General features: G+C 45.2%; 1 protein-coding gene across 1 annotated transcript in view; it reads right to left on the minus strand.

Annotated features, from left to right (window-relative positions):
- CDC42BPB (CDC42 binding protein kinase beta) overlaps positions 1-18088 on the minus strand; it is a 99212-nt gene extending 81124 nt beyond the window's left edge. Inside the window, exon 1 of the mRNA XM_061159482.1 lies at positions 17870-18088. Coding sequence (XP_061015465.1) covers positions 17870-18044 — 175 coding nt within the window. The 5' untranslated portion in view covers positions 18045-18088. The remainder of the gene's footprint in view (positions 1-17869) is intronic.
- Between the last annotated feature and the right edge of the window lie 5146 nt (positions 18089-23234).

Raw genomic sequence — 23234 nt, forward strand, 5'->3', positions numbered from 1 at the left:
TGTTCATTGGGGGAGAGGAGCAAGAGGACAGGAGGGGCACATCAGACAGGTGGGCTCCAGAGAAAGGCAGGTGCCCACTGTCAAGTTGGTGCCTCTACGTCTCCACAGGGACCGAGCGAGAGAGAGGCAGTAACTACCCCAGGCCCCACCAAGCCCCTGCATCACCCCCCAGACTGCCAACCACTGACCTCTGGCACAGCACCCTCGGGCACCCAGCCCACACTCAGAATCTTAGGCCAAGTCAGGTACTGACTGCGATACTCCTCACAAAAGGGGGATTTCAAACGAAGTAAGAAATATCTAATTTTTTACATCAGTTTGGTCCCCTAATAGCTCTATTTTCCACAAAATATACAGGGCCAATAGTATAGGAATGATTTGTCAAAAGCCAAATTTGTCCAGCTAGAAATAAATTCAAACGGTAGGAACAGAATAAGACAAGTGGTCTGGTTGCTTCAACAAATAAACTGCAACTGGGGAGAAGATGGAGAAGAAACCTATAGGTTAAAGGAGAACAGGGAGGTGGGCAGTCCAAACGCCATGAGTAACTTTGTTTTGGCCGCTACAGAACAAATTTACTGAAAACAACAGCAGAAAAGGAGAAATTGAAACCCTGACTGAGTATTTGATGGTACTGAGGAATTATGGTCATTTTTTCAGTGACACAATACTACTGTGTTTTTATGTTATATGCTATGTTTATATGGCTAAGGCCTTATCTTCCTGAGGCATACAGGGAAATATTTACAAATGAGATGACAGATGTCTAGGATTTTCCTGAAAATCACTCTTTTGGGGGGAAAAGGGTATCAAAACGAAGATGGACAGTGACTTAACAACTGTTGAAGGGAGTGACTGAAACAAGGGTTCACTAGTCAATTATCCCTACTTTTTAACGCGTTCAAGATTCCTATAATAAATTTTGTTTTTGGTTGCACTGGCTATTTGTCGCTGTGCAAGGCTTGCTCTAGTTTCGGTGAGTGGGGGCTACCCTTCGTGGTGGCGCGCAGGCTTCTCACTGTGGTGGCTTCTGTTGCAGAGCAAGGGTTCTACAGCACATGCTCAACAGCTGCGTCACAGGGGCTTAGCTGCCCCATGGCGGGTGGGATCTTCCTGAACCAGGGAGAGAACCTGTGGCTCCTGCATTGGCGGGTGGATTCTTACCCACTGTACCACCAGGGAAGTCCCTATTATAAAAATTTTCAATGGAATTATAATCAATAGCTATCACTTTTATTAGCACTAATTATAAAAACAAAGAGTATCAATGTATGAAAAATTCAAGCCCCTCCAAAAAGGAACAATGACATTTTCAAACACGGTGTCCTTGACTATTTCACATCTAAATGGAGGACAACTGAAGGCATGACAAGGGATATTAGGTTAGAAGTTTCTGAAAGATTAGTTTCCTTTTACAAATACTCAAACCAATTGAATTCCAAACAGAAAGAATTCAAATCACCAGAGCTCTTCTCTGGTCACAAACCACACAGCAGTTTTCCTCACTGGAAGCATATCTGGGCACAAAAATCAACTACATGCCCAGGTTATTTGTTATGAGTTCGTTTGCTTTATTGCTGGAATTCCTTCTGGGTCATAAAACAGTTTTATGAGCTGGTAAACATTTCATACGAACTCTGAAAAGCTGCCATGACGAACAGCTTCAGTGTTCCGCGTAACAGATCTCTCCCCTGACCTGACCGATGCTAGTACAGCACTGAGTACTCTAAACTCCACTTTCAGAAGGGCCAGGTGACGTTCCGACTGCTGAACGTTTACCGAAGGATCCCCTTCACTGCGGAGAAATGAGAACACTACGGGAAAAGTGGGAAAAACAGTTAAATTTCTCCACTCCAAACTTCATTTTAAAAAACATTTAAAATCCATTTTATTGCCGGATATTTTTCTCAGATAATAAATGCAGTATTTTAAGCATCATTAAACTTACAATTCAAAATAATTACTGTAGTGAGGAAAAAAATAAGCCGTAAGAAAAGATAACATGGGTGGTACTGTGAAATGGATATTAAGAATGGTATGAATTTTTTGTTTTTTCATTCTTATGAAATCAAGTTTTATATATATATTACAAACTAGAGTTGTTACAAAAATGCTATCAGAGAAGAAAATTATCAAACCTGATGGACTAAGGATCTAGCAGTACTCAAAAACATCACCCCACCTGATGGACTAAGGATCTAGCAGTACTCAAAAACATCACCCCTCAACAGAGACAACTAGTAACTCAACATTATTTTTAGGGAAGCTTTCTAAATACTCCAGGACAAAAAGAACCAAGGATTATCAGTAATTGAAGGAAAATCATTAACAGGAAAAGTTCCAAGGTGAACAAAGAACTGACTCCAGAGGAAAGAGATAAATCAGGAAGAAGAAAACTTTAATGGATGGACTTCCCTGGTGGTCCAGTGGTTAAGAATATGCCTGTCAATGCAGGGGACATGAGTTCAGTCCCTGGTCTGGAAAGATTTCACATGCTGTGGAGCAACTAAGCCCATGTGCCATGATTACTGAGCCTGCGCTCCAGGGCCCACGCACAACTACTGAAGCCGATGCACCTAGAACCCATACTCTACGACCCAAGAGAAGCCAGCAACTAGAGGAGCCCCCATTCACCACAACTAGAGAAAGCCTGCCTGCAGCAACAAAGACCCAGTGCAGCCAAAAAAAAAAAAAATCTGATTAATATTCTCAGAAAGAGGAGAGAGTCTAGCCTCCTAACACCCTGCACCTCACCACAATCAAAGAACAGGATCTTCTCCAAGAGGGAGACATTCTGACCCCAGAGTTCCATTCTTAGTCAAACACACACCACTAAAATGGGGGCACTGGGAGACATTTTTAGAAATGCAGTAACTTGGAAAGATTACCACCCTTTAATCTTACATGGGGGGGAAATGCTATATACACTTATGTGTGTATGTATAACATATACATATCCCCCCCCACAACCATGAAAGGCTTCCCAGGTGGTGATAGTGGTGAAGAATCCGCCTGCCAATGCAGGAGACCTAAGAGACGTGGGTTCGATCCCTGGGTGGGGAAGGTCCCCTGGAGGAGGAAATGGCAACCCACTCCAGTATTCGTGCCTGGAGAATCCCACGGTCAGAGGAGCCTGGCATGCTACAGTTCATGGGATCACAAAGAGTCAGACATGACTGAAGCAACTTAGCATTAGTCCACCATGAAAAGACTCTAGCCAATCATCAAAATGAAAGAATCCAAGACAGTGACGTGAGCATAAGAAACAGAGGCAGCTACATATGACCCAGAAGCAGCAAAGGAAGTTAGGAAGAAGTCCAGGCACTCTTCAACACCAGCACCTGGATGACCCTCTCGCTCAAGACACAGGATAGGCGCCTTCTCTCTGGGTCCAGTCACACAGCTGGGTTTCACAGTGAATAACAGTTACATACCTATAACTATTTTAAATTCTATTTATTAGTTTCCAAATCGTACAACCAACTTAGACAAAACAAAAAAGATTTCTGTAAGTTACAACATAACATAAATGCTATAAACTCTAACAACATAAAATTGGTGAAAGTGAAGTGAAAGTGAAAGTCGCTCAGTCGTGTCCAACTCTTTGCAACCCCATGGACTATGTACAGTCCATGGAATTCTCCAGGCCAGAATACTGGAGTGGGTAGCCTTTCCCTTCTCCAGGAGATCTTCCCAACCCAGGGATTAAACCCAGGTCTCCCGCATTGCAGGTGGATTCTTTACCAGCTGAGCCACAAGGGAAGCCATATTCCAACACTAATTTCTTATGAAACATTTTAAATAAATATAAACATATTTTGATATTAAAAAAAAACCTTTCAAATCAATATTCAATTTCAATGGAAATTCTAGATTATGCTCTAAAATCTAAAAAGAAGTTATAATACAACTAGAGGGAAGAAGACTTTTTCCTCTGTGACATACCCTTCTATACTGCTTGAATTCACTAAATCAGGAGCATACGTCATTTTTTATAATTTTAACACTACTTAAAATAAAAACAGTACTGGCCAAATACAATTTCTGTGACACAGGTGCTGACATTTTTAATGCTTGGTACAAAGGACAATCCTAAATGACAAAGAACTGTGACTTGGACCATCTGTGACCACCCTCCATGAACTATAACAGAATTCAACATTAAGGGAAACAAGCAGTGGATTTAGAAAAATCAATCATTCTCTCTGGAGAATTTTAAAAGCCAAAACAATTTCTGGTAGTAGCACTCTTCATTAATAGCCCCAAGCTGGATAGCTGAGATGTACACTGAATGAATGGATAAACCGTGGGGAAGGAATTCAGTGGAATACAGCAACCAGAAAGAACTAGCTGTTGTTACCTACACTCAATAACACGGATGGATCTCAATCACTTTCATTTGCAATTACTTTTTTGTTAGGGTAAAAGATATATAACATAAAATTTTCCATTTTAATCATTTTTAAAAAATAAAAAAGAGATTCAAATGGCTAAAACTGAAAGAAGGATATTACTGTAGATCTTACAGAAATAAAAGGATTAAGAAATACTACAAACAACTGTATGCCAACTAACCTGAACAAAATGAACAAATTCCTAAAAAGACAAAACCTACCAAACTGACTCAAGAAGAAACAGAAAATGTGAACAGATGTAAAAGTACAGAGACTGAATTAGTAATTAAAAGACTAATCGCAAAGAAAGCCCAGCTGGCTTCATAGCTGACTTTTATCAAACACAGAAAAAAGCATAATTAATGGTGAAAGACTTAAGATGCTTTCTCCCTAAGATTATGAATAAGAATGTCCATGCTTGCCACTTCTATTCCACCCTGTCCTAGAGGTTTTAGTCAGGACAAATAGGCAACAAAAATAAGCAAAAGGCATCCAAACCGGAAAGGAAGGAATAAAAAAACCGCTATTCACAGGTAACATGAATTTGTGTATAAAAATCCTAAGAAATCCACTTAAAAAAACCATTAGAACTAATAAAAAAGTTAAGCAATTTTGCAGTATACAGAATCGCTATTTAAAAAAAAAACAATTGTATGTGTATAAATTTGCAATAAACAATCCAAAAATGCGATTAAGAAAACAATTCTGCTTACAATAGAATTTTTAAAAAGACATTTGGGAATAATTTAACAAAATAAGTACAAATCTGACATTTTGCATTGTGAATGAAATTAATGCAGCTAAATGAACACTTAAAAAGCTAAAATGGCAAATTTTGTATCATATATATTTTACCACAATAAAAAAGTAAAAAGAAGTTAAACTCTGAAAACTACAAAATATATATACACACACACACACACACACATTTCAATTTGGAGATCTAAATAAGCAGAAAGCCATATCATAATCATGCACAGCAAAACCTAATACTGTAAGATGGCAATACTCCCCCAAAGTGACCTAGAGATTCAGCGTGGTCCCTCTCGGGATGCCAGACAGCTTCCTTATAGAAACTGGCACACTGGTCCTAAAATGCACATGAAAAGTCAGCGAGCCCAGAACAGCAAAACCATCCTAGAAGAGAACAAAGGTGGAGAACTCAAACTCCCTGATTTCAACACTTAGCAGAAAGCAACAGTAATCACGAGAGGATGGTAGTATATAGTACAAAGACAGGCATATACATCAATAGAACATAACTGAGAGCCCAGAAATAACACATTTATGGTCAAGGGGGCCAAGACTATTCAATGGTGGGCGGGGGGGGGGGGGGGGGGGGGAGTCTCTTCAACAAATGCTGCTGGGAGATCAGGACAGCTACATGAAAAAGAATGAATTAGAACTTCCCATCTCGCACCTTATTTCTAAAAAAAAAATAAAATCATTGTGACCTTGGATTTAACAAATTCTTAGATATGACACCAAATGCAACAAAAGTTAAATTGGATTTCATCAAAATAAATAACTTGGGCCTCAGAGGAAACCTGTAAGAACGTGAAATGACAACCTACAGGAGAAAATATCTGTCAATCACAGGTCTGATGTAGGATCTGCATCCAGAAGGTACATAACTTACAACAACAGAAAAACAGACAGACAACACAATTAAAAAATGAGCAAAGAACCGGAACAGACATTTCTCCAAAGAACATATACAAACGGCCAATAACAAAACAATAAACAAGATACTCAACATCATTAGCAAAACAAAACCACAGCGAAACACCACTTCACACACACCAGGACGGCTAGAATAAGAAAGACAAATAACGACAAGCATCTGTGAGGATGAGGAGAAGCGGGAACCCCACCGCTGCCGGCGAGAATGTGAACTGGGACAGCTGTTACGGAAAACCACCTGGCAGGTCTTCAAAATGCTGAGCATAGTGTTACCAAAGGACCTACCAACTCCACTTCCAGGCACATGCTCAAGGGAAATGAAAACACACGTCACGTAGAAACCTGTACGCTAACGTTCACAGCAGCGTTACTCCGAACAGCTCAAAGGGAGAAAGAACCCAAACGCCCATCAACCGAGCAATGTGTCAACAAAATGTGGAGTATCCATCCAATGGAACATTATTCAGCAATAAAAAGGAATGGAACACAGATATACCCTTGAAAACATTACACTAAGTGAAAAGAATGCAATCACAAAACACCACGTATTACATGACTCCATCTGTAGGAAATGGCCAGAATGTGCAAATATATAATAAAACTAGATGTTTGGCTGCCTGGGGGTGGTGTGGGAAAGGAGGAGTTAGGACCGATAGCTAAAGGGTTTAGGATTTCTTTTTAAGGTGATGAAAATATTTGGAAATAAATAACACAGATAGCTACCCAATTCTGTGAAATACTAAAACTACTGAACTCTACAATTTAAACAGGTAATTTGCATGTGGATTATATCTCAATAAAACTGTTACAAACAAAAGAAATCATTTGGTAACTGTAAATGGCAGAGAAATCTTCCTTTTTCACTAAAATAATCAGTTAGCTGTACAGTTCAATTCAAGCTTCATATTGTCGACAGACCTCTGGTTTCTGTTCAGTAACCTTCTTAACATATCATTTCACAAAGATTATCAAAACTTCATGAACACAAATCTTGCTTTTTTAAAATATATATATATATTTGTAGAAGAAAATTTATCCAGGCTTATCACTTTGATTACATCAAACCACAATAATGCATGATGTCTTGAGAACATTTTTTATGTCCTAATACAGTCTAACACAAGTGCTACCCTTGACAGCTTAATTGGTGAAACTGGCATAGAGCATTCTCAATAATTTCCCAATCTGCTGCCAATTAGACAATAGATCCTACATATTTGAAAGCTATACCTCATCAGCATTCTCCCAGATTCATCTGAAAGATGATTTGTTAATATACTTAAAGATGTTTCAACAATCTGATTTCAAATACTCAGGGCTAAAAAAGAAATAAATCTGAGCTGCAAAATTATTTTTTTAAGAATTGCTGCAAAAAAAAAAAAAAGAATTGCTGCAAACCCATTAATTATAAAATCAACATCTTTCTCAACAAAGAATCAATACAGATGCTATTTCAAGTTAAAAATAGTAAGTTAAAAAATTAAATTAACCCCCCTAATTTAAATTTTTTAAACAAAAAAGAGAGAAACTCAGTGTTTTCAATTGAATTCTTTCATATGAATGGGGTAAAGTACAAGAGAACAACAGTCTTAAAAATGCAGTTTGGGTGTCATGGTTAATTAAGGGAGGTCTGTCTACCTTTGGATTTCATTTATTTATGGTTTTAAAAAACCATGACTGGCAAGAGCATTTCTTATTCTATTCTTTCTTTTAAATTAGTGATTTCTTCCTACGTACCAAAAGCCTCGGAGTTAAACAGAACCAGTCTGTGTCACCTCAAGAAAGATCAAGTTCATGCACAGGGTCCCTGAGGCAGGAAGCGGCCAGTTCAGACGCCACCCCTGCCTCGCCCCCAGTCCACCCAGGGTGCTGCCCCAGCATCCCTCCTGCCACTTTCAGCTCTCAAAACATCCAAGTCCCCCGTTTTCACGCCCTTTTACCCATTCTCCTTTCTCTCTCTTCCAATGCTGTGCAATTACTGGGAAAAAACGCTGCCCTCCCGCATTTGCATTTCTCCCTTCTACTTACAGGGGAAGCTTTCTAATACATGAGTAAATGTAACAGAAACACAATCCAGCCAAAAAAACTAAAATGGTAATTGTACACCCTGACTTCATTTAGAGATGAAAACCAGGGTACCTTTCAGTTACCTCTCGCGTATAGAACAGCCTTATCTCTGCACCATCTGGAAGCTCTACTAAAATGATATCATGGATTACAATGGGACGTAGCCTCAAGGATAACATGAGCTCCAGAGAACAGGAATTCTGTTCACCTCTGCAGTGCCTGGGCACTTCTTAAGTCCTGAAGAGTACTTGCTGAATCAATGACAGACGATGACAGCAAACTAGAAAAGTCAACACAATTTTGCACAGAGGAAATGGACAAGCAGCAACTAATTCAACAAAGAAAAGCGGAAGTTAACTATGTGAGGGAGGGATAAGAAACAGGGATCACCAGCAGCACCAGTATCTTGCAAACTAAACAGAAATGAGTGTCTCCAGGTGGCACAAGAATCCACCTGCCAACTCAGGAGACACAAAGAGACGTGGGTTCAACTCCCGGGTGGGGAAGATCCCTGGGGGAGGGAATGGCTACCCACTCCAGTATTCTTGCCTGGAGAATTCCATGGACAGAGGAGCCTCACGGGCTACAGTGGGTCAGACAGGACTGAGTGACTCAACACGCATGCAAACAGTAAGGGTCAGAGAACAGAACGGGCTTTAAGTCTGCACGAGAAGCAGTTACCCTCCAGATATCCCCACCCCATCCCGTTGCCCCCCCACCCCAGCTCACCCCACCTTCCCAGGATGCTGGCAGCGGGGACTGTACCACACTCGCCACCATCCAGGCTGCAGACCAGAAGCCCTGCTCTGGGAAAACCGACGGGCCCAGAGGAGGAACTACTCTAGCAACTCTGCTAGGGCCCCTCAAATGGGCCAGGGCCCCACCCTATTTCCTAATGGTGAGGCTCACATGTAAAGTTTATGCACACAGAAGAGTTTCCAACCAGTCCGCTCATAACTGTGGAAGACAGCCAATAATCACCAGGCATAAGGACTCAGAAGAGACAGAAGACAACAGAGGAAACAAAAGAAAACGCCTGCATAACTCCAACATGCGCATGTGCAGAGTACGTCATGCGCAATGCTGGGCTGGATGAATCACAAGCTGGAATCAGGACTGCCAGGAGAAATATCAACGTCCTCAGATATGCAGATGACACACTTCAATGGCAGAAAGTGAAGAGGAACTAAAGAGCCTCCTGATGAAGGTGAAAGAATGAAAAAGCTGGCTTAAAACTCAACATTAAAAAAACTAATATCATGGCATCCGGTCCCATCACTTCATGGCAAACAGATGGGGAAACAATGGAAACAGTGTCAGACTTTATTTTCTTGGGCTCCAAAATCACTGCGGATGGTGACTGCAGCCACAAAATTAAAAGATGCCTGCTCTTTGGAAGAATAGCTATGACCAACCTAGACAGCATATTAAAAAGCAGAGACATCACTTTGACGACAAAGGTCCATCTAGTTAAAAGCTATGGTTTTTCCAGTAGTCGTCTATGGGTGTGAGAGTTGGACTATAAAGAAAGCTGGGTGCCGAAGAATTGATGTTTTTGAACTGTGTTGTTGGAGAAGACTCTTGCAAGTCCCTTGGACAGCAAGGAGATCAAACCAGTCAATCCCCAAGGAAATCAGTCCTGAATATTCATTGGAAGGACTGGTGCTGAACCTGAAGCTCCAATACTTTGGCGATCCAATCCAAGAGCTGACTCACTGGAAAAGACCTTGATGCTGGGAAAGACTGAGGGCAAGAGGAGAAGGGGGCAACAGAAGATGAGAAGGTTGGATGCCATCACTGACACAATGGACATGAGTCTGAGCAAACTCTGGGAGATACTGAAGGAAAGGGAGGCCTGGCATGCTGCAGTCCATGGGGTTACAAAGAGTCGGACAGGACCTAGCCACTGAACAACAAAGAGAAATGGTTTTTAAGATGACTGCCTTCATGAAACAGAAACAAGATGTTATAAAAAAGGAATACTAGGGACAAAAACACTTAGAAATGAAAGATATGATGATGGCAGAAAGAAAAATGGAATGGACGGACTAGAAGATAAACTTGGAGATCTCTCCCAGAAAAAGAAGGATAAAAGGTCAACAACTAGAAAAAAATAGGAGAAAGGAAATTAACAGAAAACTCATAAGATCTGACATATGAATAACAGGCAATCAAAAAGGCTAGAATAAAGAAATCAGAGCTCATAGAGAAATAATACAGGAACGTTTTGGAGAGCCGAAGGATCCAAGTGCCACCCCCAAAAAGGACCCCCAAGGAACACTGGGGATGAACAAATCTCACCAAGGTGTGGGGATCACAATGGTCTCGGGCTTCCCCTTGCAACAAAAGCCAGCAGACATCCGAGTCCGGCCTTCCAACTTCTGCAGGAAAATGACTTTTAACCTAGAATTCAATACCCAGGTAAACTACCATTCAAATACAAAGGAAGAAAAGGCATCTTCAGACAGTTTAGTTCTCAAAAATATCTCTCTGATGAACTCTTTCCAGGGAAGCCACCAGAACATAAGACACGGGGTCCCGGAATTCCCATTCAACAGAGGAAGAGGCACAGAAAGAATTCCCATAAGGAATGAAGAGAAATCCCAGGATGGCAGCTAAGCAGCAGGCCTAGAGAAGACACAGCCTCAAGTGGAACAGGAGAATGAAAGGCTCTACAAGGACTGAAAAGTGAGAGCTCACTCGACGTGGCTGACTGCACCGGGGAGTTCTAGTTAAAACCTGCGCTGAATTCATTACTATACATTTGCATCCACGCTAAGAGAGAGAAAAAATAATTCATTCCAATTAACACAAAAATAATTCCTTGTCTTAGTAGACTGGGAGGGAATTAACTGCATCCTATGTGGCTTAGCCGTTAAGATGTTTACCCAATGGTAATAAACACTGACTATCAATTTAAACTAATTATTATATAGCCAGATTTGGAAAAATGAAGAAGGAAGGGTGTATGTGTCTCAGCAATGCAGGGCAGTAGACACTTAAAGTTCTACGGTCTTCTCTTCCACAGAGAAAGTTAAAAGATAACATATAAAATGGAAAATCAGAAATAAGCAGCATAAGCATGCTACAGAGACACATGAAATTTGAGGCAGGAATTGCTAAGTAAGTAATCATCAGCGCCAAAGACCGGATGCTTTCAAATTGTGGTGCTAAAGAAGACTTGAGAGTCCCTTGGATAGCAAGATCAAACCAGTCAGTCCTAAAGAAAATCAACCCTGAACACTCACTAGAAGGACTGATGCTGAAGCTTCAATACTTCAGCCACCTGATTCGAAGAGCCGACTCACTGGAAAAGACCCTGATGCTGGGAAAGATTGAGGGCAGGAGGGGAAGGGGACGACAGAGGATGAGATGGTCGGATGGCATCACTGACTTGATGGACGTGAACTCGGGCAAAAACCAGGAGACAGTGAGGGACAGGGAAGCCTGGCGTGCGGCAGTCCATGGGGCTGCAAAGAGTCGGACACAACTTAGCGACTCAAGAACCCCACCATCAGCACCCAAGGTTCTTCTCCCATCCACTTAATGGCGCCTTCGCCCTCTGCCTGGAATGCAGCTAAGAGGGTCACCCTCAGACCAGACAGCAGACTGGGCAGGAGAGGGCAGGTCCCTGAAGACTTCTTAGAATGAGGCTGTCAAACCAGCCCTGGACTGCTCACAAGTCTCATGAAATGCAAATCAACCTTGATTTTGTTTGAAGTGAGTGAAACGTGCTCAGTCATGTCCGACTCTTTGCGCCTCCATGGACTATACCGTCCATGGAGTTCTCCAGGCCAGAATACTGGAGTGGGTAGCCCTTCCAGTCTCGGGGCATCTTCCCAACCCAGGGATCAAACCTAGGTCTCCCACATTGCAGGCTGATTCTTTACCAACTGAGCTATCAGGGAAGCCCTGATTTTGTTTAGGTCACTGTTATCTGATTCTCTGTCACTGGCAGCGTAAGCTGATTATAAGGAGAAACAGAAGGGTTAAAACTGGTTGCTTCTGAGAAGTGAGAACCCAGAGCAGGCTGGCTGGTAAAGGGACTTTGGTCTTTCATCCTAACTCTGTAGAACTACTTCACTTTTAAAACTGAGTAAATGCATTACTTTGATAAAAGTAAAATTACATTTAAAGAAAATCACTCCACAGGGTATGGTCAGATGTGCCGCTCATCTCAGCCTCTAAAACTAGGCTGAGCTGTATCTTTTTAGGTCTTTATTCTTTTCTCTTCTTTCTTTTTCTGTCGTGCTGTGCGGTGTGCAGGATCTTAGTTTCCTGACCAGGAATGGAACCCATGCCCTGCCCTGGGGAGTACCTTCATCACTGAACCAGGGAAATCTCTCAGGTAAGTTTTATTTATTTACTTTGAAAGAGCAATGTTCATTCATTTTTTTTTTTTTGGCTGCAGCAGGTATTAGCTGCGACACGTAGGATCGTCGTTGAGTCTGCAGCATCTTCTGCTGCGGCTCACGGGCTCCAATTTGGGGCGTGCAGACTCAGCAGTTACGGCCACGGGCTAGGCCACCCCACAGCACATGGGATCTCGGTTCCCTGAGCAGGGATGGAATGCAAGGTCCTGGCGTTGCAAGGGGATTCCTAACCTCTGGATGACCAAGGAAGTCCCCTTTAGGTCAATTTTAAATTCCAACGTTGGACCGCAGAGTTCAGATCTGATTTTTCTCAAGGCAACAGAATCCAAAGTCATGGCAGACATTTTGAAAAGGGGAGGGATGAAATGCAAGGCAGTGTTGAAGACTAATCAGGCAGAGATGTTGAAATCTTCAAGGGAGAAAGGCTTTCACTTAGTTCTTGAGACCTTCAGCTAGGCCAGTGAGGATGGGAATGAAGGGAAAAAAAGGTTAAAATAAAACTGAGATATTACATAGCAGGTGCCGGCAAGGCGGCCCATGGCTGACCAGGAGCCCATGGAGGAGAGGAACCCTGGCTGGAGGGCTAGCTGCTCAGAAACGATCAGGGGAAAAGTCCAGAGCCTGGTTTATCCTGTTGGATAAACAGGGGAGATGGGGGTGGAGGACAGACCATGCGCTCTCTCAAATTCCCAAAAGTTTTCGAACCCACAACTTGGAAGCAAGAGGAAGCATCATCACGTCAGTAATGTCAGCAGTCCCCTTAGAAGAGTAAATCTTATGTCTTCAAAGATGCTCCAGTATAAGAAATTATATAATTCAAAATTTTCTTCAAATCTCTAATTCTTTCCTAAAGATAACAAAATATCCAAGTCTATTATATTACATAACTGATCCTTTTCACAAAGTTTTAATCTGAAAACAATTTTGTTGCCAGTTACCTACCACTCAATAACACTGACCAAATATCTAACATGGAACACATTTAAAATCATACTATAACGTGTGACCTTCATCTCATACATAGTACCTGTTTTATTGTCTTAACAAAATTTCTCTGATAGATTTTAAGCCTAAATAAAACCTTCAAAAATTACCGTATGAAGTTTATATTGGCCAAACACTCATGATTTTATGTTTTTTTAAATTTTTAGCTACACCCCCAAGGACCATGGGACCTCAGTTCCCCAACCAGGGGTCAGTCTCCACCCCCTGCAATGGAAGGTGGAGTCTTAACCACTGGACCTCCAGGGAAGTCCCCAAATACTTATGATTTTAAATCTAAGGAAAGTGTATTTTCCTCTCATGCATTTTCATTATTAAGAGAGCTTCTCACACAAATTTCAGATGACGCTAACATACTGTCATTTGGAACTTAAGAATCAAATTCAGGGCAGGGACTAAAAGATGTCATATTATGGGGGTTGGGGTGAGGGAATTACAGGGGGGTTTGTCTTTTTAATTCTTTCAAAATCTTCTTTACTTGCATTTTATCACCTTTTTGATGAGGGGGGAAAAAAAAGGGTAAAAATATGTATTTGGTTTCTTCCAGCATGATCCTTTTACTTCATTACTCTCAAAAAAATACATTTTGCCTCTTTACCAGGAAAAGAGTTCAATGGTTTTGTTGTACTTAATACAGTTTGGAATTAACAGTCCTGTCTGCGCGCATGTTTGTCCGGCATCACCGACGTCAGCACAGACAGGACCAGACTTCCAAGGGCGCCAGCTGCCACAACAGGAGGCGGGGCAAAGCCAAGGGGTGCTCCTGTCCACACTGGTGGACCTTATGTGCATTTACAATTGAAGAGCAATGCACCGCACCTCCTAAGCTCTTTCAGGCAGTGGTATCTTCAAGTGAGGGCAACTCACTCCAACTCCAGTTTCATTTACCGCAGGTCTAGACTTAACAGAGACACCGCTGTCTATTTCAAAGCCCAACTGTCAATGGAGGAGGTTTCAAGAGAGAAAAGGTAAGGCTGGATGGTTAATGTTTAATGGTTTCAGCTGTTCCGTCACAGTGCCATAATCAATATCACTCTGCACTTCAAATAGCTATTTACAAATCCAAATTGTGTTAACCTAATTTTTATTACACAATCCCAGTATTCCTCTACTAAGTTACATCTTATTATTCAAAAGATCTGTTTCTTAAAATGTTACTTAAAAAAAAAAAAAGTGTTCCCATGTCATGCAAAAATTCTCTCTCGAGAAGCCACTAAGATTAAAATGTATGTTGAGCTATTTAGTACCATCAGTTAAGCCCCGAACACATTCAGTTTGGTAGAAACATCCCACTCACACTGGGCGCTGAGCATCCCCGTGCCAAAAGCTACAGGAATTCACACAGATGAGAGAGAACTCCAGACAAGGTAATGCTTCATTCCTAAGAAAAATCACCAATGAGGAAATTAAACAGAGGGCTACAGAGATGAATTCTACCACTTCCAGAGGAAGTATGGTGGCACAGAGTGAGAAGTGGGCCTGGACTGGGAATCGGGGAACCAGGCTGAGGTCTGCCTCCCGCCTGGTCTGCAAGCCACATGGGGGCCGGGGCAGAGGACCACTGTGGTCCATCTAACGCCAATGGGCTGGAACTTCCAACATCAGCTCTGTCCAAACATAATACCCGTCATTATTTTTTTAAGTCAGGGGAAAAAATTTAACACATGTACAAGTATTTTTATATAATGAAGATGAAAGACAACTTCACTTCATTTAGTTGTCCATATTTGTTGCTGTTTACTTGTAGAAATTTCAAAGTGTTTCACATGCTCTGCTTCAAACAGTATCAAATTTGCATTTAAAAAATAGCTTAAAGAAATACACATGCAAAGCAGGGTACTTCCAACTTTTAATTAAAGTCCAGGATTTCATAGAGGAAACTAATCAAACCATAAACATAATCAAGGGAAAATTAAAGGCAAAACCTACAGTGAAGGCTAGGATGAATCTAGTCCCATGCAACCACTATGGAAAATTCTCTTAAAACTTAAAACTTTATTACTTATACCTTCCAAATTTCCTCAAAGTCCCCAATAATTCTCAAATCTGGGCTGCATCGGGTATTTTTCTTCACTGAGCTTTAAGACTTCTACATAACTGTCAGCAGATACTACCAAGGTTGGTCCTCTGCATGCCAGGACTCGACACATTAGAGGCTGCAAACATCATGCAGAGTGTAAATCAACAACTCGCAGTGTGACAGTCTATATATATGTTTCTTGAGTAGAGTAGAAGTAATTCCACTAGGAAGTCAGAGTACCTAATAATGCTCCACAAACAATTCCATTTGAAAGACCACTCTTTGCTTTCCAACACAGTAACTGGGCGTTCCAAGCAACACTAAATAATGACTGCCCACATCCTAACGAGTGATACACACTGGCGTTACAATGGTGCATGTGTTAACATACGCGACATTAAATGCCGCTTCTCAAATATATTACCATCCACGAAAAATGCCACCTAAATTAGAGTTCATTCTCTTATCTGTAATTTAAGCTCAGTGCAGACTGAATTCTTAGGAGGTAATGTCATTTATTTGTAATCATAATTTCCAAAGAGTCAAAATATTTCTATATTACAGCACACAGCTTCTATTTAGACTTGGGGAAAAGTCAAACCTCACAACATAAGACCGCCTCACATGCTGAGAGCTTCCTCCAATGAAACCCACCAGTTCAGAGTGGCTGGTACCGTTTGGTGTTAAGAGGGCTACAAGGGAACCCCTGGTGCGGCCTTGGGATGAGTAAGCCCCTCCTGGGCACTGCAGGTTCCCAGGCCAGAGGCCTGCCTCTGGGACCACACCTCACCTGCTAACTCAACCTTCCATCTGCTTCCTCCTTTCAGTCACACATTGACTCACATGCCAAGCACTGAGTTGAACCTGATTGTGAAACTGTCTGGATTCCAAGATCAAATGCTCAGCAAGGAAGAGCAAACAGGATCCTCAGAAGGCTGGGATGTAAGAGGCCCCAAAGACTTCCCTTTCAAAGCAACTGTGAAGTCAGGTTAATTATTCAGCTGGCCATCACATCACTAATAAATGACACCAGAAGATGAACAGTACTCTCATTTTATTGATACTGTATGTAACCAGGAAGGGTGGTCAGCACCAAAATGAAGCCCAAAACAAAGCGAAACAGGTTGTCTTGGAGCTGTGGGCCTCCTTTTCCTGCTGCTCTCACAAGACTTCAAAATTTCGCTCAGGAGGGAAGAAGAGAAAGCTCTCTAAAAAATGTAACAACATAAGTTTTATTTGGTAAACAAAATCCCAAATTCCAATTACCATCTTGGCAGACCAGGGGTCCTAACTACAGAACACATTCATTTCTTTATGTAAAAAAGTCAGCTTTATCAGCCCCAAAGGTTAGAAATTACTGGTTCAAACGGCAGAGTCTGAGCCCAACGACACAAAAAACCCAAGGATAAGATTTCCATAGATTTGACCTGAACCGAAGCGTCTCATCTTCCTTCCAGGTAGTTTTAAACGAGGCTGAGGGTCTTGACAAGATGCCCAAGTTAGAGAGAAAGATAAGATATCGCTTTACACGTGTAGTTGTTTCTGGGGTTCTAACCATTACACAGCTTAATCAAATTTCTGTCCTAGTAGAACATAATAATTTAGCTGACCAATGATTAAAAAGCATGCAGAGGTCTGATGAAGAAAGTTTTACAGTGACTTCCATAGACTAACAGTTCCAGCTGCCCTCCCCTCCGCCCCCCAAGCATTACCAGGGTCTGGCAAAATTACAATGAAAAAAAATTAACCGACTCTCGAATGGCGTTTCACTACAAGGCTTTCGACTTGAAAATTCCCTTGGAGGTGGTACAGTAAAATGGATGTTCAGGCCCTGGACACCAAGGGATGCGGACAGGCTGTCACCTAGGAGGGGCTCGCAGGAGACGCGCGGGGGTGGGGAGGCGGATGCAGAAGGCACGCGCCGCTGCCCAAACGACCCAGCAGGGCGAGTTTGGGGGGCGGGGGGGCGAGGAACTCGACGCGGACTCGAGACCCCAAAGGCGGGGGCCGGGGGCGGATATCCCGGGGAGGGCTGCAGGAAACGATATCCAGGCTCGGGGAGGGTGGATCTAGGAAGCGGCCGGGGCGCGGGGCGGTGGGGGCGGGGGTGGGAACGGAGGATGTGGCTCCGAGGGGCAGGATGAGGGGGCGGGACGGCCCAGCGCGGACGTGCGAAGGCCGGGGAGGAGGGCAGGGCCGGGCCGAGAGCCGCGAAGGGGCGCGAGGAGCGGCCGGGCGGGCCCGGGAGCGGTGACGAGGCGGGGCGGGCGGCCGCCCGAGGACAGGGAGGGCGCGCCGGGGCGGGGGTCGCAGGGCCGCCGGTCACTTACCCCACTCGAGGAACTCGGCCACGTACTTGTCGCGGCGCAGGGCCGAGTGGCTGCACTCGGTGTACAGGCAGACGAGCACGTCGAGCAGCGTCTCCACGCTCAGGGCGCTCTCGTTGCGCCAGGGCCCGTCCAGGAGCAGCTGCTCCAGCTTCTTGAGCCGCACCTTCGCCGACATGGTGCCGCGCGGCCCGCTCCCAACGCGCCGGGCCTCTCGCCGGCCCGCTCCGGCCGGTCCGTCAGGGCGCGCCCGCGGGGGCCCGGCGGCCGCGAGCCCCGGCAGCCGCGGCGCCTCGCCGCCGCCCCGTCCGCGTCGTCGCGCCCCGGCCTAGGCCGACCTCCTGGGCTCGGGCCCGGCGGCGCAGCGTCTGGGGCGCCGGGCCCCGCGGGTCCATGGGCCGCTCCCCTCCCCTCGGCGCCGCCGCCCGCCCCGCCCGGCGCCGCTCGCCTCGCCCCCGCCGCGCGCCCCGCGGCCCCCCCGCGGCCGCGCCCTCCCCGCCGCCCGCCGCCGCCGCTCGCCGTCTGCTTGAAGCAGCACGGAGCCCAGCGCTACTGCGCAAAGCCCGGCCGGCGCCCGAGCCCCGACCCCAGGCCCCGACCTGGCGGCCCAGCCCCGCGGCCCGCAGCCAACCAGGGCGCGGCCAGCGCGGGCGCAGCCAACCACGGCGGGGCCGGCCGCCGCCGCCGCGCTGACCTCAGCGCGCCGCCCCGCCCCGCGCTCCCGGCTCCCGGCTCCCGGCGGGGCCGGACCTCGCCGCTTGCCGTAGCGGGGCCGGGATGCTGGGAAGGCCGGGCGGGCGGGGTCGGCGGGCAGCACCGCCCGGCGAGGGCGGGCCGAGCGAGCGGTCAGCGCGCCGCCGAGATTGCGGGGCCGGCGCGCGCGCAGGGGGCGGCCGAGCGGCGCGCGCGAGCGTGTGGTGCGGGACCCGGCCTCTGTGTGCGGGGCCCGCGCTCCCGCCGCGCGCGCGCGCGACGCAGTTCCAGGAGGGGACCCCGAGGCTCGAGGCGACGCCCGCGGGCTCTGGCCTGCCCGGGGGCTTCGGGGTTGGTGCGCTGAGGCGAGCGTCAAGGCTGCCCCGCTGCCGCAGTGCTGGCGACCTCGACCGCACGACGGGGTGTTTTAAAGCCGGGCCTCCTCTGAGCTGGGAGCGGCCTTTGGGAGAAGGCGGGCCCTGCTCCGACTTGACGGGCCGGAGACTGAGGTCCGGGCTGGGTGGGGGCTGCCGGAGAGGGGCCACCCAGCGCCCCATGAATTCGTTATGCACCCCCAACGGCCGCTTCAAACTCTACTGCCCACCGTCCCCTCCACGCAAGCAGATGCCTTGGGATGGCAGTTTGGTAGGAAGCGGCCTGCCGTTTCCTCTGGGCTGGTACTAAGATTGCGGGTTTCTGCGTGTGTCTGGGGAAGGAGGGGGTGATGGAGAGTATCTGCACTCAGAGGAACCCTTGGCGTCGGAAGAGGAGGGGCAGCCTAGAACTCGTGGGGCGTCACTGAAGCCGTGGGGGTGAGCAGGCAAGGGCTGGGGAGCCAGGATGTAGGTTCAGTTCAGTTCAGTCGCTCAGTTGTGTCCGACTGTTTGCGACTCCATGGCCTTACAGCACGCCGGGCTTCCCTGTCCATCACCAACACCCGGAGCTTGCTCAAACTCATGTCCATCGAGTCCGTGATGCCATCCAGCCATCTCATCCTCTGTCGTCCCCTTCTCCTCCTGCCCTCAATCTTTCCCAGCATCAGGGTCTTTTCCAATGAGGACGTAGGCTTAGGGAATCCCTTAAGTGGGAGGAGGGGAGAGGGGGCAGCCTCAGGAGGAGCAGGGCAAGCCAGGCGGAGCAGATGTGGTTGAAGATGGAGCACTAAAGAAGCCTGTGAAAAAACTAACCTATGAACATAAAATCAAAATAGCGGCTACCTCTGTTGGGGAGGCATTGAGTGCCATGGGTAGCAGGGAGCCTTCTGGGCTTCTAGGAATGTTCTATAATTTGACTTGGATGGTGGTTATGCAGGACTCCATAGAAGGAACATTCTTAAACTGTACACTTGAGTAGTGCCTGTCACTGCATACCTAATATACCTTATTTTTAAAAAGCAGGCATAAACAATCTTTGGTGTTAGAGGTCAGAGTAGTGGATATGTCAGGGAAAAAATGTGCTGCGGGACTAGGAACATTCTGTATCTTGACCCATCTTGCTATATGGGTCTATGCATACATAAAGTTTAATCAAAAAAGGAAAAAATAAATTAAAAAAAAGTCACTTAGTGGTGTCCAGCTCTTTGTGACCCCATGGACTGTACCCCACCAGGCTCCTCTGTCTGTGGAATTGTCCAGGCAGGAATACTGGAGTGGGTTGACATTTCATTCTCCAAGGGACCTTCCTGACCCAGGGATCGAACCCAGGTCTCCCGTGTTGCGGGCAGACTCTTTACCAACTGAGCCACTAGGGTACAAAACAAAAGAATAAACCATGCTCTTAAATATCTGTACACTTACGTGTGTCACGGAGCTTCCCCAGGCTGCTCAGTGGTAAAGAATCCACCTGCCAATGCAGGCGATGCGTATTCAACCCCTGGGCCAGGAAGATCCCCTGGAGGAGGGCATGGCAACCCACTCCAGTATTCTTGCCTGGAGAATCCCATGGACAGAAAATCATGGTGGGGTACAGTTCATAGGGTCACAAAGAGTTGGACATGACTGAAGCAACTCATCACACAAACACATGTATTATACCTCAATTAAAAAAATAAAAAGGCCAAACTGACGAAAGTGGCCCAAAACCAAAGATGCCCCACTGGTTTTAGGGTAAAGACCAAATTCTTCACTTTATCTTTTTTTGTTTGTTTTTTGGAGTATAGTTGATTTAAAATTCTGTGTTAGTTTCCGCTGTACATCTTACATTTTAAGTGATCAAATGTCTGAATTTCTCTGGGACAGTCCCAATTTTTGCCATTGTCCCAGTGTATGTATAACAATGTCCCCATTTATACAGTATATTCCCTCACCCCCAGACACAGCAGGGTTGGCCTGGGCCTGCTCAGTCCTCTAGCCCTGTCCTTACTCTCCTCTCCTGAATCTCCGACTTCAGTCTCACCGACTGCCTTGTTGTTCCTCTACTGTTTCTACTCCCTCCTGCCTCAGGGCCTTTGCACTTGCCAAGCCCTTTCAGCTTGGATGCCCCTCCCTGACCATTTTCACTTTGTCTGCTCAGCCCAAATCTGTTTCAAAATTGTCCTTTCAGGGCAGCCTTGCCTAACTCCCCAGGCCCCACTGCATAGTTTTCCTTAGCATTTGGCAAAGTGGGTAGCTGTGAGTCTTGCCCATTAGTCTGGATACTAGAAATCTTCCTGTGCCTCAGTTTCTTCAAAGATAAAAAAGAGGAAAAAAAAGATAAAAAAGAGAATGATAATAGGACCTACTCCAGTATTTCAGTAAGTTTCTGGAAGAATTAAATTAATACCCCAAGAGCACCTTGAACTGCCTTTTGGCGCACGTGCTTACACACTGATAGCTGGTGTCATGCACTAGAATTGTTAGATCTAAAACCAGGGGCAGGGGCTCTGTGACCAGCTGATGGGTGGAGTGTCTTGGGTTCCCCAGAGCAGGGAATCCCAGAGTCCTCAGGCATCCATGCTTGAGGTTCCTCTGTGTCTCCTGATCACTTTGGGCTGCTGTAACAAAGCACCATTGGCTGGGTGCCTTATAAACAACAGGAGTTTATTTCTCACAGTTCTGGAGGCTGGAAGGCCAAGATCAGGATGCCAGTGTGGTCTGGTTCTGGGTGACTGCGCTGTCCCTGGTTACAGAGGGCTGTAATTCTGTGCTCTCACATGATGGAAAAGGGTAGCTCTGGCCTCTTATAAAACAGGCACTAATCCATTCACGAGGTCTCCAGCCTCATGACCTAATCATTTACCAAAGCCCCACCTCCTAAAAAACATCACACTGAGCCTAGCCTTATCCCCAGGCCCTGAAACATGCATAACACGCAGCAGTCAAGCCACAACACAGTTTCACCTGATCAGTGTAACTACAGGTATGACTGTCAACACTCAGGGAACACTCTCGCCTGACCTCTTTTCTCATGAAATCGAACAGTGTGTCTTAACAGCATCTTTACATAGCTCTGAAACTGCAAGGAAACATGTTTTGAGATGAGGAAGCAGAGCTGAGAGTCTGGCAAGTAAAAGACTTGGGACAGAGTACCCAAGAGGAGTGAGCTGCGCTGAGAGAGACCCCTGGAGATCTGCAGGGGGTCCCCCAGGTTTCCAGCTGCATACTGACCAGCACTTGTGCAGAAGGAAACTATCAAAGGCTGGGGAAAGACCCACTCAGAAGGGCTACAGGAGATAGTGCCTGGTACTCACATACATTGGAACCAGTGTTGTCTTTCACCAGCCAAACTAGAAACACTCGATCATTCGGTACTGGGCAGAATTTCCTAGAAGCTTGTGCTTTGGGTGTGGGAACTAGCCTGGGACTGAGGATTGCTCCAGGCCTGCCTACTAACAAATCATAAAAACAAGACCCCAAAGTATCAAACTGTTTCCGGGTAATTTAACTGCATCCCAGAACCAAGTTCCAGAAAATTTATAGGAACACAAAAATATCCAGCACCCAAAAAGATAAAATCACAATGTCTGATATCTACTCAAAGACTTCTAGGCATTTAAACAGTCAGGGAAACTCAACCCACAATGAAGAGAATTATCAAATAATCAAAACTAACCCAGAACTTCCACAGATGTTAGAATTAGCAGAGAAAGACACTAAAGCAGTTGTTATAGCTGTATTCCACATGTTCAAAACGTTAGTAGAATCATAAAAGACTTTAAAAAAAAACCTAATAGAATTTTCAGAGATTAAAACTACACTTTCTGAGATGAAAAACATACTGTATGGGATTAATGCCAGCTTAGACATTGTGTAAGAAAATATTACTGAATGTGAAGGTACAGCAGTAGAGCTTATCCAAAAAAATAAAAAAGCAAGGGGGAAAAAAAAAAGAATTTAAGGGGCTTCCCTGGTGGTCCAGTGGTTGGGAGTCTGCCTTCAAGTACAGGAGATGCGGGTTCGATCTTTGGTGGGAAAACTAATAAACCCCAAGCCGTGGGGCAGCTAAGCTTGTGCATAGCAACTCCAGAGCTCAGACCACAGCTAATGAGCCTGCATGCCACAGTGAAGACACAGAACAGCCAAAAAACAAAAATTCTTTAATTAAATGAACATCAGTGAACTGTGGGACAGTATCAAGTGATCCAATATATGGATTGGGGTCCCAAAGGAGAAGAACAAGAAAGAGAAGGGACAGAAAACAAAATTTGAAGAAATAATGGCTGAAAAATTTCCAAACTCGATGAAACCCATAAATCACA

The sequence above is a fragment of the Dama dama genome, chromosome 13 (genome assembly GCF_033118175.1).
Source record: "Dama dama isolate Ldn47 chromosome 13, ASM3311817v1, whole genome shotgun sequence".
In the NCBI taxonomy this organism is placed as follows: domain Eukaryota; kingdom Metazoa; phylum Chordata; class Mammalia; order Artiodactyla; family Cervidae; genus Dama; species Dama dama.